General features: G+C 33.7%; 1 protein-coding gene across 21 annotated transcripts in view; it reads left to right on the plus strand.

Moving 5' to 3' along the window:
* The window catches only part of LOC120533808 (protein-methionine sulfoxide oxidase mical3a-like), a 457,937-nt gene that overhangs the window by 360,376 nt on the left and 84,421 nt on the right, over positions 1-13,140 (plus strand). For 17 of the 21 annotated variants that reach the window (XM_039760797.1, XM_039760784.1, XM_039760791.1 and 14 more), the window contains 4 exons: positions 1,935-2,170; positions 3,169-3,258; positions 10,992-11,126; positions 11,411-11,473. In XM_039760797.1, the coding sequence (XP_039616731.1) occupies positions 1,935-2,170; positions 3,169-3,258; positions 10,992-11,126; positions 11,411-11,473 (524 nt within the window). The remainder of the gene's footprint in view (positions 1-1,934; positions 2,171-3,168; positions 3,259-10,991; positions 11,127-11,410; positions 11,474-13,140) is intronic. The other 4 variants (XM_039760794.1, XM_039760807.1, XM_039760788.1 and 1 more) reach the window with 3 other exon arrangements.

The raw sequence follows: 13,140 nt of genomic DNA on the forward strand, positions 1-13,140 counted from the left end.
GTTATTAGGTATGGCAAGCCAAATTAACATTTAGAGATATCTCAAAATGAATTTCAGATATCTTAAAATGTAGTTTACTTTTTAAGATATCTGAAATTCATTTTGAGATATCTTAAAATAATTTCCATTACATTTTAAGATATCTGCAATTAAGTTGAGATACCTCATACATTTTCAGATATTTCAAAATAACATTTATGTGCATTTCAAGATATTTGTGCATGCATTTTAAGGTATCATAAATGTGTTCCAAGATCTCTCAAAATCACTTCTTCTAAAATTGCCTGTTCTTTCAATGGGACTTCTGTTTTATTATAAGATATCTTGAAATGTATTTGAGGTATCCAAAAATACATTCTAAGATATCTCGTGGAGCCGAGACCTATTTTAAAATATCAGGAAATAAATTTGAGATATCTAAAATACATTTCTAGATATCTTAAAAATGCATTTTGATATATAGTATATCTAAATGTTAATTTGACTTGCCATAATAATGCTAGTAAATGTAGTTTTATGAATGGATTCACTTTCATTCATAAGTTTAGTACGTAACACTTTCAAAAATGTTACTTTTATCAGTTGATTCATCAACTATCAAAGTGTGATACACTAATTTTGTAATTTTATTTAGTACATTGGTTTTCAGTTTTCAACTTATGCACTTGATTAACTGAAAGGTGTAATTCTTATTATCTATTTCCATGTATTTGGCAACATAATCATGAATATAATGGGCTGCCCTTATAGAAGAATTTATTTTCACAACCAGAAAAATGTCTATTAAAGCTTTTACATTGTCATGTATCGCTTGTTTACACTGCACAAATTCTATTCTGGCTTCATGTTCTTGCTTAGATTCTGTTAATCTCTCTCTCTCTCTCTCTCTCTCTCTCTCTCTCTCTTTGTTCCTTCAACAAAACGTTTCTATGAGTTTTAAGCTTTGTGACTGAATCAATATGAGATTTCTGGTTCAAATTTAGATGGTCATCTTACCTTTTGATCAGTGCTTTCCCTAAGGTCCATTCCTTAAAAGATCCTGCTTTCAAACATATACTGCAAATTACACCATTCATCTATGAGTTGTTGAAAGTTTCTTCCAAAAGCATGTGTTGTCCAGCACTATGTGATAAGTCAATTTTCACAAATCATTCTGGCATTTTAAACCCCAAACTCTGTTTCTTCAATGTACTACTTGCACACTCTACAGTTTTTCATTTTAAACATGGTTAAAGTGACAAAGAAACAACTGCATTGACTGTTTAACACAACACAGTTCTATTTGAAACTTATATTACAATAAGGTCAGTAATTGATTCAGTTTCATGTTTGTTTTTGTAATAGTTTAGTTTTGTTTGAAAGTTGGGTCTTTTTATGAGTGACTTTGCAAAAAATCTGAGCAGTGCTCCAATGCATTAACTATTGCTCATCTGTTCAGCTTAGAGGGAACATTGCTGGGATCCCACGAGTATGTAGGAGAGCCAACATGTATCTCATTCAGGTTTGGTGTGTGCTTTCCAGTGGTGGTTATTTACAAGGAAATCCTTTTGAATAAAAGTATCCTCTAGATTCTGATCTGGGAGAATTGCTGCGCCATGATTGCTCCTGTCTCCATAGTTAATTCAGGAATGTTTTCAAATGTTTTAAACTGAAATATAATTTATTTGGCTGTGAATAATAGAATTCTAGCTGTTTCATGAAACTTGGTTTTCCCCCCATTTAAACCTGATTCTAACTGTTAACAGATGTTTATTTGCCTCAACATTATTTGCTTCTGTGTAACCTGGTGCAAAGAAACAAATCTTACTAATTTCTATTAATTACTTTTAAAAGTGGATATGATTTTATGAAGGCTGATGTCTCCCATTTATGTGTTATCTGTGGTCTCTTGCCTGAATTTGTTGATGTTTTGGTTTTACCTATTTAACCCGTAGCAGCTCTGATTCTGAAATGGAGGAAAATGAGCCAGAGGGTGATGGAGAAGCAGTATGTCATCCAACTTCTGACCTGGGTGGTGTTCCTTGGAAGCAGGCTGTTCACCTTCATACACAACTCAAGGGTCAAAGTGAAATAGAGGTTGCAGCAGAAGAATCGTGTCTCAAGGAAGATGAACAGGAGGAGGAGGAGGAGGAAGAAGAAGAAGAAGAGGAGGAGGAAGAATCTAGTGAAGGTATGCAATAGCATGATAATCACTATACAGTTAAAAGTAAATTAAGTTTTTTGCTGCAGGGTTTGTCAAATAGCCATTTTTTTAATATTAGTGGCTTTTGTCCTACAGAATCCTCTTATTAATTATTACTTTTTTAATGTACTCAAATGCTTTTTTTGTATCTGTTCAAATCCTTTATACCCCTAATTTTAGTTTTTAATCAGTTTCAACAGTTTGACATTTTAGATATATGATAAACATACCATTACTGATTTTAATCTCTCAATTATCCAAAAACTAATACTTTAAAATCTGTTCAATTTGGCATCTTTGATATATCCTGTGTAGTTTGCTAGTGGTAACTGCAGGTAAAAAATGTTTACCTCTCATATACTGGAAGCTTAAGTGCTAACTAGAAAGGTACCCATTTAACCTGTTTTAGAAGTAAATAAACAACTAAATGACACAAAAGTAAGGCTTTATTTTCTTTGTTTTTAAATTTGTTTTGCACTGTGCTTGCCAATATATGGAAGTAAAAAGTGTCTTACTATTGCACCTTGATGGTGATAAAATACATTTGGCCATCAGAGCTGCTTTATAAATTTTTCCCATTTTAATTATACATGTACAGATTGCATTTCATTGTGTAATATTTTCACACAATTTCAATTTGTATTGTTTTATCATATATATTTAAACTTAAAATAGAGATGTAAAGTAAATTAAAATAATGTATGCAAATCCTGAGACCAAACAATGCAGTCCCGAAACCCAGCTTTTATTTTATGTGTTTTCTTTTTGGTTACAGCATTTATTATATATAAAAAAACACTAATTAAGAATATTCTCATGTTAGTATCTAGAAGGAAACCATTATTCATTTCAGTTTCCCAACAGCTTCTTGTGTTTTCATGCCTTCTCCTTATAAATGTTATATGTGTGTGCACTTTGTCTCTGTGACACTCGCTTCATTTTGTCTTTGTGGGTTTTTATTGGGAAAATGCCTTCCCTTGTGACAGAGGGAGAATATTACCCTTGGGACAGGGAACTGCAGTTAGGGCTCTGGCTAGACCATCTCAAAGATGAAGAGGACACGGGTACATTTAAAGGTACCAATGTCATGTGCCTTTTGTCAGTTTTGGAAGAAAAAAGTACAAACAACTTGTACTACTTTAATAAAATTACCATTTTAAGCTGTTAAGAGTTTATAAGACATGTTCCTGTAAGGGTGTATTCAAAGCTGCATTCTAGGTAAGAAGTACACTTTCCAGCAGGTAATACCATTAACCACACATAAATCTAGTGAGTGAAATAATAAGCATTTTGTTTGAGAAGTGATATAACACTAATATTGAAAAAAAATGATGCTGTAAAGGATTTGTTCCCATTGATGAATTGACAAATAAAAAAATATTTTGAAGTGTATTGAATGTATTTAATTTCTTCATGTAACATGCTGTTAAACTATGAAGTACTGTAAATATGGGACTGTTACATGAGGAAGTGTTTTAGTTGCCATGTACTATATGAAAGTTCCATGCTCAGTTCCACTGGCAGTTCACCACATCACTTTGAAATGTATTAACACAAAATTCCAATGCTGGCAGCACATTGGCAGTAGTTGAGGGGTCACCAGCTCCTCAATCACTTAATTGGTATAGTCGAAGTTAAAAGTATAGTATAGTCCACAGCACAGTATTCATAGCAAAGCTTTTATGAATTATATGAAAAGTAGTGTGTTCCAGGTTCATCTCAGATAATGTCGAATCTCAGTAAATCTGGGTTCTACTGTATTTAAATAAATTAAAAACTTACTAATGGAATTAATAAACAACAAAATAACATTTACCAGAGATACATATATTCATGGAAAATTTCGACTGTTTAACAAAAATTGTATCCTGATAGCACTTTACAAGTGTTGTAAGTGGTGGATTGGGTCATATTTACATTTTTGTCAAGATTTTGACTAAGTGACTATATATCAATGGTGGTGGCTGACAGAAACTTAGGATAAAGGAATTTCAGCAAGTATTTACAATTATTTCATTTGCAGTGAAGAAGATTCTTTATCATTTTTTGTGCAGCATTTATATTTTTATGGTTTCACAGTACTGTACCATTTGCTTATTATTTCAATCACAATTATTTCACATGGAATTTTAACTTAAAAGAGTGGGGCAATTTAAAATGAAGTGTATTTGATGTAAAATATATAGTGAACTTTTTAGTATATACAGTGGAACCTCGGTTCATGACCATAATTCGTTCCAAAACTCTGATCGTAAACCGAGTTGGTCGTGAACCGAAGCAATTTCCCCCATAGGATTGTATGTAAATACAATTAATCCGTTCCAGACCGTACGAACTGTATGTAAATATGTAAATATATGTAAAGATTAAGCACAAATACTATATAGTTAATTACACCATAGAATGCACAGTGTAATAGTAAACTAATGTAAAAACATTGAATAACACTGACACAAAACACCGAGGCTCCCTACTCCCCTTTGTCAGACACACGCTCACTCGTGCTCTCTCTTTCTCTGTAGCACACACACACACACCCCTGTCAGCAGCACGCGCTCGCTTTCTCTCTCTGTAGCGCACACACCTCCTTCCCCCCTCTGTCAGCAGCACGCCCTCGCTCTCTCTCTGAGCTAACTCACTTGCGCTCTCTCTCTCTCTCTCTCTCTCTGAACAGAGGGGAACATTTGAACAAATCCAAACTTTAATTTAAAAACTAACCACAAGCATCCAAAAAAGTAACAAGATCACGCTATTTTAGCCTTACAGCCCGATCGCTGTAAACACTTTTTTTAAAATGAGTTTTAAGCACAGCGGAAAAAAAGGAACATTGGAACAAATCCAAACTTTAAAAACCAACCACAAGCAACCAAAAAACATTGCAGGAGTTCATGCTAATAGCCTTACAGCCCGATTGCTGTAAACACTTTTTTTAAAATGAGTTTTAAGCACAGCGGAAGAAAGGAACATTTGAAAAAAGAGAAAAGTAACATTGCAACTAATCACGCTATGAACAACTCCATCTGTAAACACTTTCATGAGTTTTAAGCATAGGGAAAAAAGCGAACATTTGAAATAAGAGAAAAGTAACATTGCAACAATTCACGCTACGAACTGAAAAATTAACTTTTGAAAAATACGTAATACAAAAATCACCAAGAAAACTAACCTTGCATGATTCAAGTTCTGGCATGAAGTGTTTTCCTTCAGGTGTTTTCTCTCTTGTGATTTCTTGGGTTTCTGGTGTTTTTAGCTTTTTAGCTGGTGGGAGAGAAAGCCTCATGCAGCCATTCCAAAAAGAAAGTCCTTGTGACCCAACCCTTCGTGTTTGCCCTCCACATTACTGGCAGTCTGGCTTTGTTTACATTATGCTGCTTGAAAGCACGAGGGTTCTCAAATTGGTAAATGAGTAAACTGGTAAACAGTTTTTCCACCTCTTGTAATTTCTTTCTTTACTTCGATTTCAATTTTCTTCAAAACTTTCTTCTCACCAATCTTCACTTGCTTAGAAGGCATAGTTAACTGCAAAAGCACACAAAATACTGTAGAGCACAAAGAGAGTGCACATCTGACTGAGAACATAGAATAGGGAGCAACTCTGCTTAAATGAAAAAGCCAGGCAGGCACGCGGCTTGCTCGCTTTCCCTCTTTCTCTCTCAGCCTGCCTGTGTCGGGGGTGGAGTTGGGGGGATGGTTCGCATTCACGTACTGCCTGCTTCTCAGAGAGAGAGTCTCAGCTGTACCCCCCTCCCCCCCATGCAGAAAGCAGGCAGTACGTGCACGTGAACCTTCCCCCCAACTCCACCCCCTGGCAGGCTGATAGGCAGGCAGATAAGTAGGCAAACACGTGCAGCAATCTCCCCCTCCCCAGCAGGCACTTGGCTAGCTCTATTTCTCTCTCTCTCTCTGTCAGTTGCAGGCAGACAGTCTGACCGAGAACAATGCAATACGTGCGGAAATCATCAGCGCGCACAAACCGAAAGGGAAACTGGCTTGTTCGTATACCGAATGTGTGGTTGTGAACCGAGGCAAAAGTTTGGCAAACGTTTTGGTCGTGAACCGAGGTTCCACTGTACTTTGGTCTGGTGTCCTTTTCTGTGACAGAGTTGATAAAGGTCAACAAATAGAGGATGATGACTTCTTACAGGGGTTTAGGATGATGTGGAATTATCTTAGTAATCATCTGTTATGTGATCAATAGGTGATTTCTCCAAAGTCAATTATAAACAGCAGGAAAGAATGCAGCTTTAATCACTCTACCATGCAATATGAAAAATGAATTATTTTTTTCCATATTGTATTTTGGTTTAGAGGCATAATGGTTTTTTTTGCTTTACTACTGTATTAACAGTTTTTTCTGTACATTTTTATTAACATTGCTAATGCATGTAAAAATAGGAGGAGGACAATTTATGACAAAAAAAAAATATTAAAATCACATTCTTATTTAAAATAGATATGTTTAATATTTTAATCTTCTTCATACACATAAAAGCTACTTAAAGTTAGTTTTTCTATACTGCTTTAGGTACACTACATTTCCACAATATGATCTGTGATCCTATTAATTCTTTGATCAGGGAAACTGAAGGAAGGTGAGGCGATTAGGAACATGTTTGCTGCTTTCTGTTCCTCACTGCTTTCATTATTAGATGTCTTATGCAAGCAACAATAATAGAGAAATGTGACAGTGATGAAAATGTATTTTGCTTTTCACAAATCAGTACAAAGAAAAAAGTCTTGGTCACAGCAGCTGTTTGTAAATGAGCCCAATCAAACGAACACTTTTGTATATCATCTGTTCTATAGTCAACACCAACCTATGTTATTGTACAATTACAGAAATACTGAACAACTGCATTTTTTCAATTTGAGCATAGGCAGGTTATTATAATAAGTTATGAGTGCTGCAAAGATGAATGATCCAAAAACAGATATCCTCATCTAAGTTTGTTCTTACTTAACTGTATTTTTCATTTGTTTACTGTTGTTCATTTTGTTGTCCTTTTGTTGTACTGTTGTTCATGCATCATTTATTGTTTTGACTGTAAAATTGTTGCTAAGTTTTCACTATCTTTTAACAGCATTCTTTGACTACCTTATTTGTCTTTTTCATATCTATGCCAAAAATGCGTCTGTGCAACATTTCATTCTTCTGTGATCACTATGAAAACGCTTATTTGAATGTTACAATTCATTTTTGCAAACTTTATACTAATAGGTTTACTAAAACTATCTACTAAACTTCTAAAACTAATAAGATGAGTCATTAAAACTTGAAAGTATGTTTTACTGTTTTTTTAATCTACATTTTTCAGAAGACCATTTCAAAAAGTAAAAACATAAAAAACAACTATTCCTATAGCTCCTTAAGTGACTCAGTATCTTTGATGTTGTTACACAAACAACATGTTTCTGGGGTGGCCCTAGAGTATGTTGCATCACAGATATCCAAAAGGGATAAGAAAATGACATGAGGAAATTCATTGATAATCATGGGACCATGACCATCCTGTTCTACACAAATGGTTGGCATTGAGTCACAAGGCCAAACATTTAAGTTATAAGATATTAATGATGTACTATTTTGAAAATGCTGATGGTTAAGATTCTTAGAGTTCTAGGAAATATTCCTGAATGTATTATTCCAGGATAATAGTGTGAGCAGAAGAAATGTTACAAAGCTAGATTAAGTAAATAGGGAGGGTGAGATGGAATACTTTAATTCGAGCTGCATACAGTTTGGAAAATATTTTTTAACTGGTGAAAAGGAAATGAACACAGAATATAGTGGTAGTAAGAGTGTGGAGTACAACAGGATGCCATTTGACTTCAGAACCGATCAGAGTTGAAAATAAAAGAAAAACTGAATGGTTTAAGTAAATGGTTTAAAGATTGGAGCATAATGTGCCCCCAGGCTGTCAAAGGTATATTCTGGGGTATTAATGTTCAGATGTGCACAAGGAGTAAATGGCATGCACAAATTATGAAGTCTTCATTAGAAGAAACAGAGAAGAATTCCAAGAATGTCATCATATTTTATATTAATTACAAGAGGTGTTTTACATCTAAGAATGTTTACACCTAATATTGTATATTACCACACTTTTACATTAATTATCTATTATTGTTTATTTTTCATTTTTGCCTCAAGACAGACTATAAAATTATTTGAAATATGTATAGCATATCTTAATTATTTTAAAATGAAGTTATATTTTAGATTTTTCAGTTCTTATTCAGAAATGATGGAGCAATGAGGAAGTTTCAGTTCAGCTAGGTATTAAAGGAGTAAATACAAGTCAATAAACTTAGTCTACAAATTATCAAGGGGCTCTAATATTCTGATATCTTGAGGTCCAAAAAGTATGCATGATTTTGAAAAAATAATCTGAAACAGTATAAACCAAAAAAAGCGCTTACTTTAATATAATTTACATGTGCCACTTTGCCAGCTTGTGCCACTTCATACTGACATTGCTTTCAGTGATGCTCAGGCAACAGCCTTTTACAGAAGCTTTGTGTCCTCCCTTTTTTTGTGTTTGTTTTTTAACTTATTTTACTAGTTACTATCTTTAATTAATGTGCAACATTAGATTTGATCTGGCTTGTCACTGACAGTCGCCACTAGAGATCGGATAAATGGATTTTAAATTTACCTATGATGTGCTGAAGTCATTGCTTGTCTCAACTACCTTGTGGACAGGTTGTTACATGGTGCAAAGAGCATCATAAAGCTACATTATATATGCAGCACTTAGAATTATACAAGTGTTCCAAATACAAAATCTTCAATTAATGAAAATCCGGACTGCTAATATTAAGTTTTAATTTTGCTCAGACTAACCAGAATTATCTATAAATCAAGTAACTTAAAAAGGAAATTTCAGGTTAACTGGACATTCTACAATGAAAGTATCCTTTGTTCCCAGTATTAGTGCTTCTCTTTCAGTCAGTTTTCAACTTAATAGTTAAAAGAAATGGAAAACAGTATGGTTGTGCTGAGATCAAATACTTTGAACAGAGATATCCATCACAAGAACTGCCAGCCAGTCACATGTGTGTAACATCACATATCCCGGATACCAGAGTACAGAATGACATAGCAAGCAACTTCAGAGACCAAGACATATTGATAAGCGAGAGAGTATGCGACTCTTTTGTCTGAACATCAATGACCATAAACTTGTGCATCATACCATTTGCCAAATTATAATGCTCCCTAGCTCAACATCCTCCCTTGACATCACTGATTTTCAGTAAGTCTTCTTTTCTAAGACTATTCATTTCAGACTTCAATTTTATTTCTCTTCTATTGGTATTATACTTTAATAAATACCACATTGCTTTCACATTTCTATACTTTGTCTTTATATTTCGATTGATTGAAGTAAGAAAGTAAGTATTAGGGCACCAGGTACAGAGGTCATTGCCATTTGCTCATTGCTGCACAATTATCAAGGCTAAGAGATCACACCTCAGTAGGAGGACAAGTTTAAAGAAGTAAGACCCGATTGGTTAGTAAGTGGAATAAAACCAAATGCCATTGAGCTTTTGTGTGTCTGCGGGACACCCATACATTTGTTAATGCAGTTGATAGTGAGTTCATATGTGGAGTACTGAAGGGAGACAGGCATGATGCACCATATCTTCATATCAATATGTACAGGATCCTATGTGGAATACTACAGAGTGATTGGCAATTAGGCACCACTCATATATAGATGTGTAAATAGGATCTGTGTGTGTGTTTGTGTGTTAATCTTAAAATGCAAGAATTAGACCAGCCTAGTAAACAAGGTTGGTTAGTCTCAAAAATCCCTTGATAATGCAATGAGACACTGAGAAACTAAAATGGGATATATAAAATACTCACTACAATCATGAGCATCACTGAGGATTTGAGGGCGAAAAGCTGAAGCGAGAATGAAAATATGACAGTAAGGATTTCAAAATTGTCTGCCATCCATTGTAATGGGTAGTGTTTGGTCGATTAAAATGGATGAACTGTCTGCTCTATCAGGCCCATTGCGTACTGGTACTGTGCCATTTTGTGCATTACAGAGAGCTGTAAACAAAACTAGCAATTTATTTTGTATTTGGTACTGTTCATTCTCACTCAGCAGACAAAAAGGGGAACATGCAGACCATATTTATCCAGAGTATTGAATCAATCTACACAAAGCAACAGTGAAAAAGATTGGCAACGATAGTAAATAATATAGATACCCATTTTATTGTCCTTCTCTTTGATAATGTTTGTTTATTTATAAGTTCATTTATGGAGTGTTTTTGCATTTTATATTTATTTTTTTTTAATTTTGCCATAAATGATCCTGTATAAAAATTTGGAGGGAAAGTTGGTTTAAACAGGTAAAAGGTTAAACTTCAAGTTGGTCCAAACCTAAAAACCTCCAGCTCTTATGAGCATTATCAAAACCTATGTCTTGGAAAGAGCTTAAGCTTATTCACAATTTATAAAACAGAATTTTACTGTCGATTTAAAGTTCTTGTGCTCCAACTGAAGTTTAGCTTTATGCCTTTTGTTAAATTTGTCAGTATTCTTCTTGGGGATGCTTTAAATGTATTAACTTAAGCTTACATACATAAAAATGCACTATCCATTTTGATATTTTATTTCCTGTGATGCTATTTTAACTTTTCTTTTCCTTTCCTCTTTCCTCTCTTCCTTGTGTTATTTATCAATTGTTTTACTGTTCCCTCTGCTCTGTCTTGATTTCTTTTCAAATTGAAATTTCCATTGTGTACTTCAATTAAAAACTTAAAAATAAATAAAATGAAAATTGTGAAGCTGGGAATCTTCGCATTCAGCAAGTTGTTCAACCGATAGATCCTCTAGAAATACAAGCAGATGTTCATTGGACACATATTCACACTGAAAAAGATGAAACAAGAGCAGCAACTACACAACCCTCTACTTTTGCAGGTAATGGAGGCACATGATGGTGGCTTCATCTCATTTGTTGTACCTCAGCTTGAAAAAAAAATTCTTCCACTTTTTGCTGTAGTTTTGTCTTGTTACCAAAGCAATCATCTCATTCTTTATCCATTTTTTTTTGTCTGATTACACACAAATTATACAAATCAACTTGTTCAGTTGAAACATTGTTTAATAAATCCATTATTTTTATTGTATTTTTTCTTAATTGTTTGTTAATTTTCCATATTTTTTCACTTTTATGTTTGCTTTATGTGTTATTTTAAATTCAGCACCAGTCATTCCATCAGTCCGCCATGAGGCAGTACGAGCCTGGCTGGAGACCATACCTGGAGGTAGCTTTGTGTAGCTTTTTTGTCCCATCCAGCATATAATTTACCATTTGACACTTTTTTCATCTTTATCTGTAATGCATGGCACCAAAAGAGAACCTCCAAGTGCATGGCGTGTGCAGCATCATTTAAACTGCATGAACTGGGTGCAGGTTTTCATTTAAACCAACAAGGGTCAGACCAGAAAAGCAAAAAAAGAGTATACTGTATTTTTGTAAGAATATGTATGTGTGTATATATTTATCTATGGTGGTAATGAAAGGCTGTTATCACCAATCTGGAACAAAAAAGATAAAGATGTATGTGTCTGTGTATACAGTATATATATACATTACATGTGCACATAGCATGTATTTTTTAATGTATCTTTTTAGAAGAAACTGCTATACTGTTTTCATTTTTTAAAACAGTACCCTCTCCTTTGCTATTGAAAATTATGACTTAGGCTACTGTGTCTTACTATAGGTGTAATTCTAATCGCAAAGACAGCTTGAAACTTGGATTGCCAAAACTCATAGGAACTATAGTAGATGTTTTGAACTCGCGTCTTTGTGCTATTTTTTAATAAGACTCTTCAGTACAAGAGTATGTAAATGGTGTCTCTTTGATAAATGAATCTATATTTTCCTACAAAGCTTTGGTCTGGCCCTGCTTCATAGCATATAATACAAATGGTTTTGCATGCAGAATGTTTTTCAAAAACTGTGGCATTTGCAGTATTACAGCTTGATACATTGAAGATTTCTGTTTGTTTTTTTGTTTTCCTTAAATTTGTTTTTCTCTCTTCAGTTAGCAGTGTCTGATAGACAACAGTTTATCAGACTGCTTAATTGAAGCTTTTAAGCTTGGCTGCTTAGTTTTCTAATGCATCTTGGTGCCATTTTGCTTTAAAAACAAGTTATTTGCTTGAATGTTTTGCTTATAATATAAAGCACATATTATTGGAAAATTCTGAAATTAAATGTGTGCCTCAAAATAATTTTAATACCCACTTCATTCTTCTTTCAGGTAGATTGCAAATCAAGAAAACAGATTACAGTTTTAAAAAATCTGTTCATTAGCTCAGTTAAAACAAGTTTTAAAAAAATAAGCCTTCATTATCCAACAGTTCTTATAGTATTTAAGCATCTATTAACTTTAACTAAACAAATTTTTAAAAATCTGCCATTCTACAATTTAAACATCAGAAATATTATTTATTTATAAATAATTATTTATTATTATTTATTTAGTTAGTTAATTAAATGAATTTCCAAATGTATTTGAATACTTTTTTTCTGTTGGTGATTTTCAATGTATAATGTTGGTGATTCTTTTTACTTTCTCATTTGCAAAGTATAGGGAAAGTATTCTAATTGTCCAAAAATTTGACCTTGAGATTTTGATGAATCTTGACGTTCTAGACCTCCCTGAGTCCGAAAATACAATTTTGGAATTATGTCTGTGTGTCTGTCAGTGTATGTGTGTGGAGTACGCTTTCACTTTGGTTAACCAAATTTTGCATACAAGTATTAGGTACAACGTAGATTTCTATCAACTTTAGAGCTATTTCCGCTAACCGGAAGTGGTACTTTCTTATTCATGTAGTTGCAGAATCCAATTTATTTAACTTTACTTTTATAATAATTGTTCAGTATATTATTCATTTGATTTGATATGCTGTTGATGGC

The sequence above is a fragment of the Polypterus senegalus genome, chromosome 8 (assembly GCF_016835505.1).
Source record: "Polypterus senegalus isolate Bchr_013 chromosome 8, ASM1683550v1, whole genome shotgun sequence".
NCBI lineage: Eukaryota > Metazoa > Chordata > Cladistia > Polypteriformes > Polypteridae > Polypterus > Polypterus senegalus.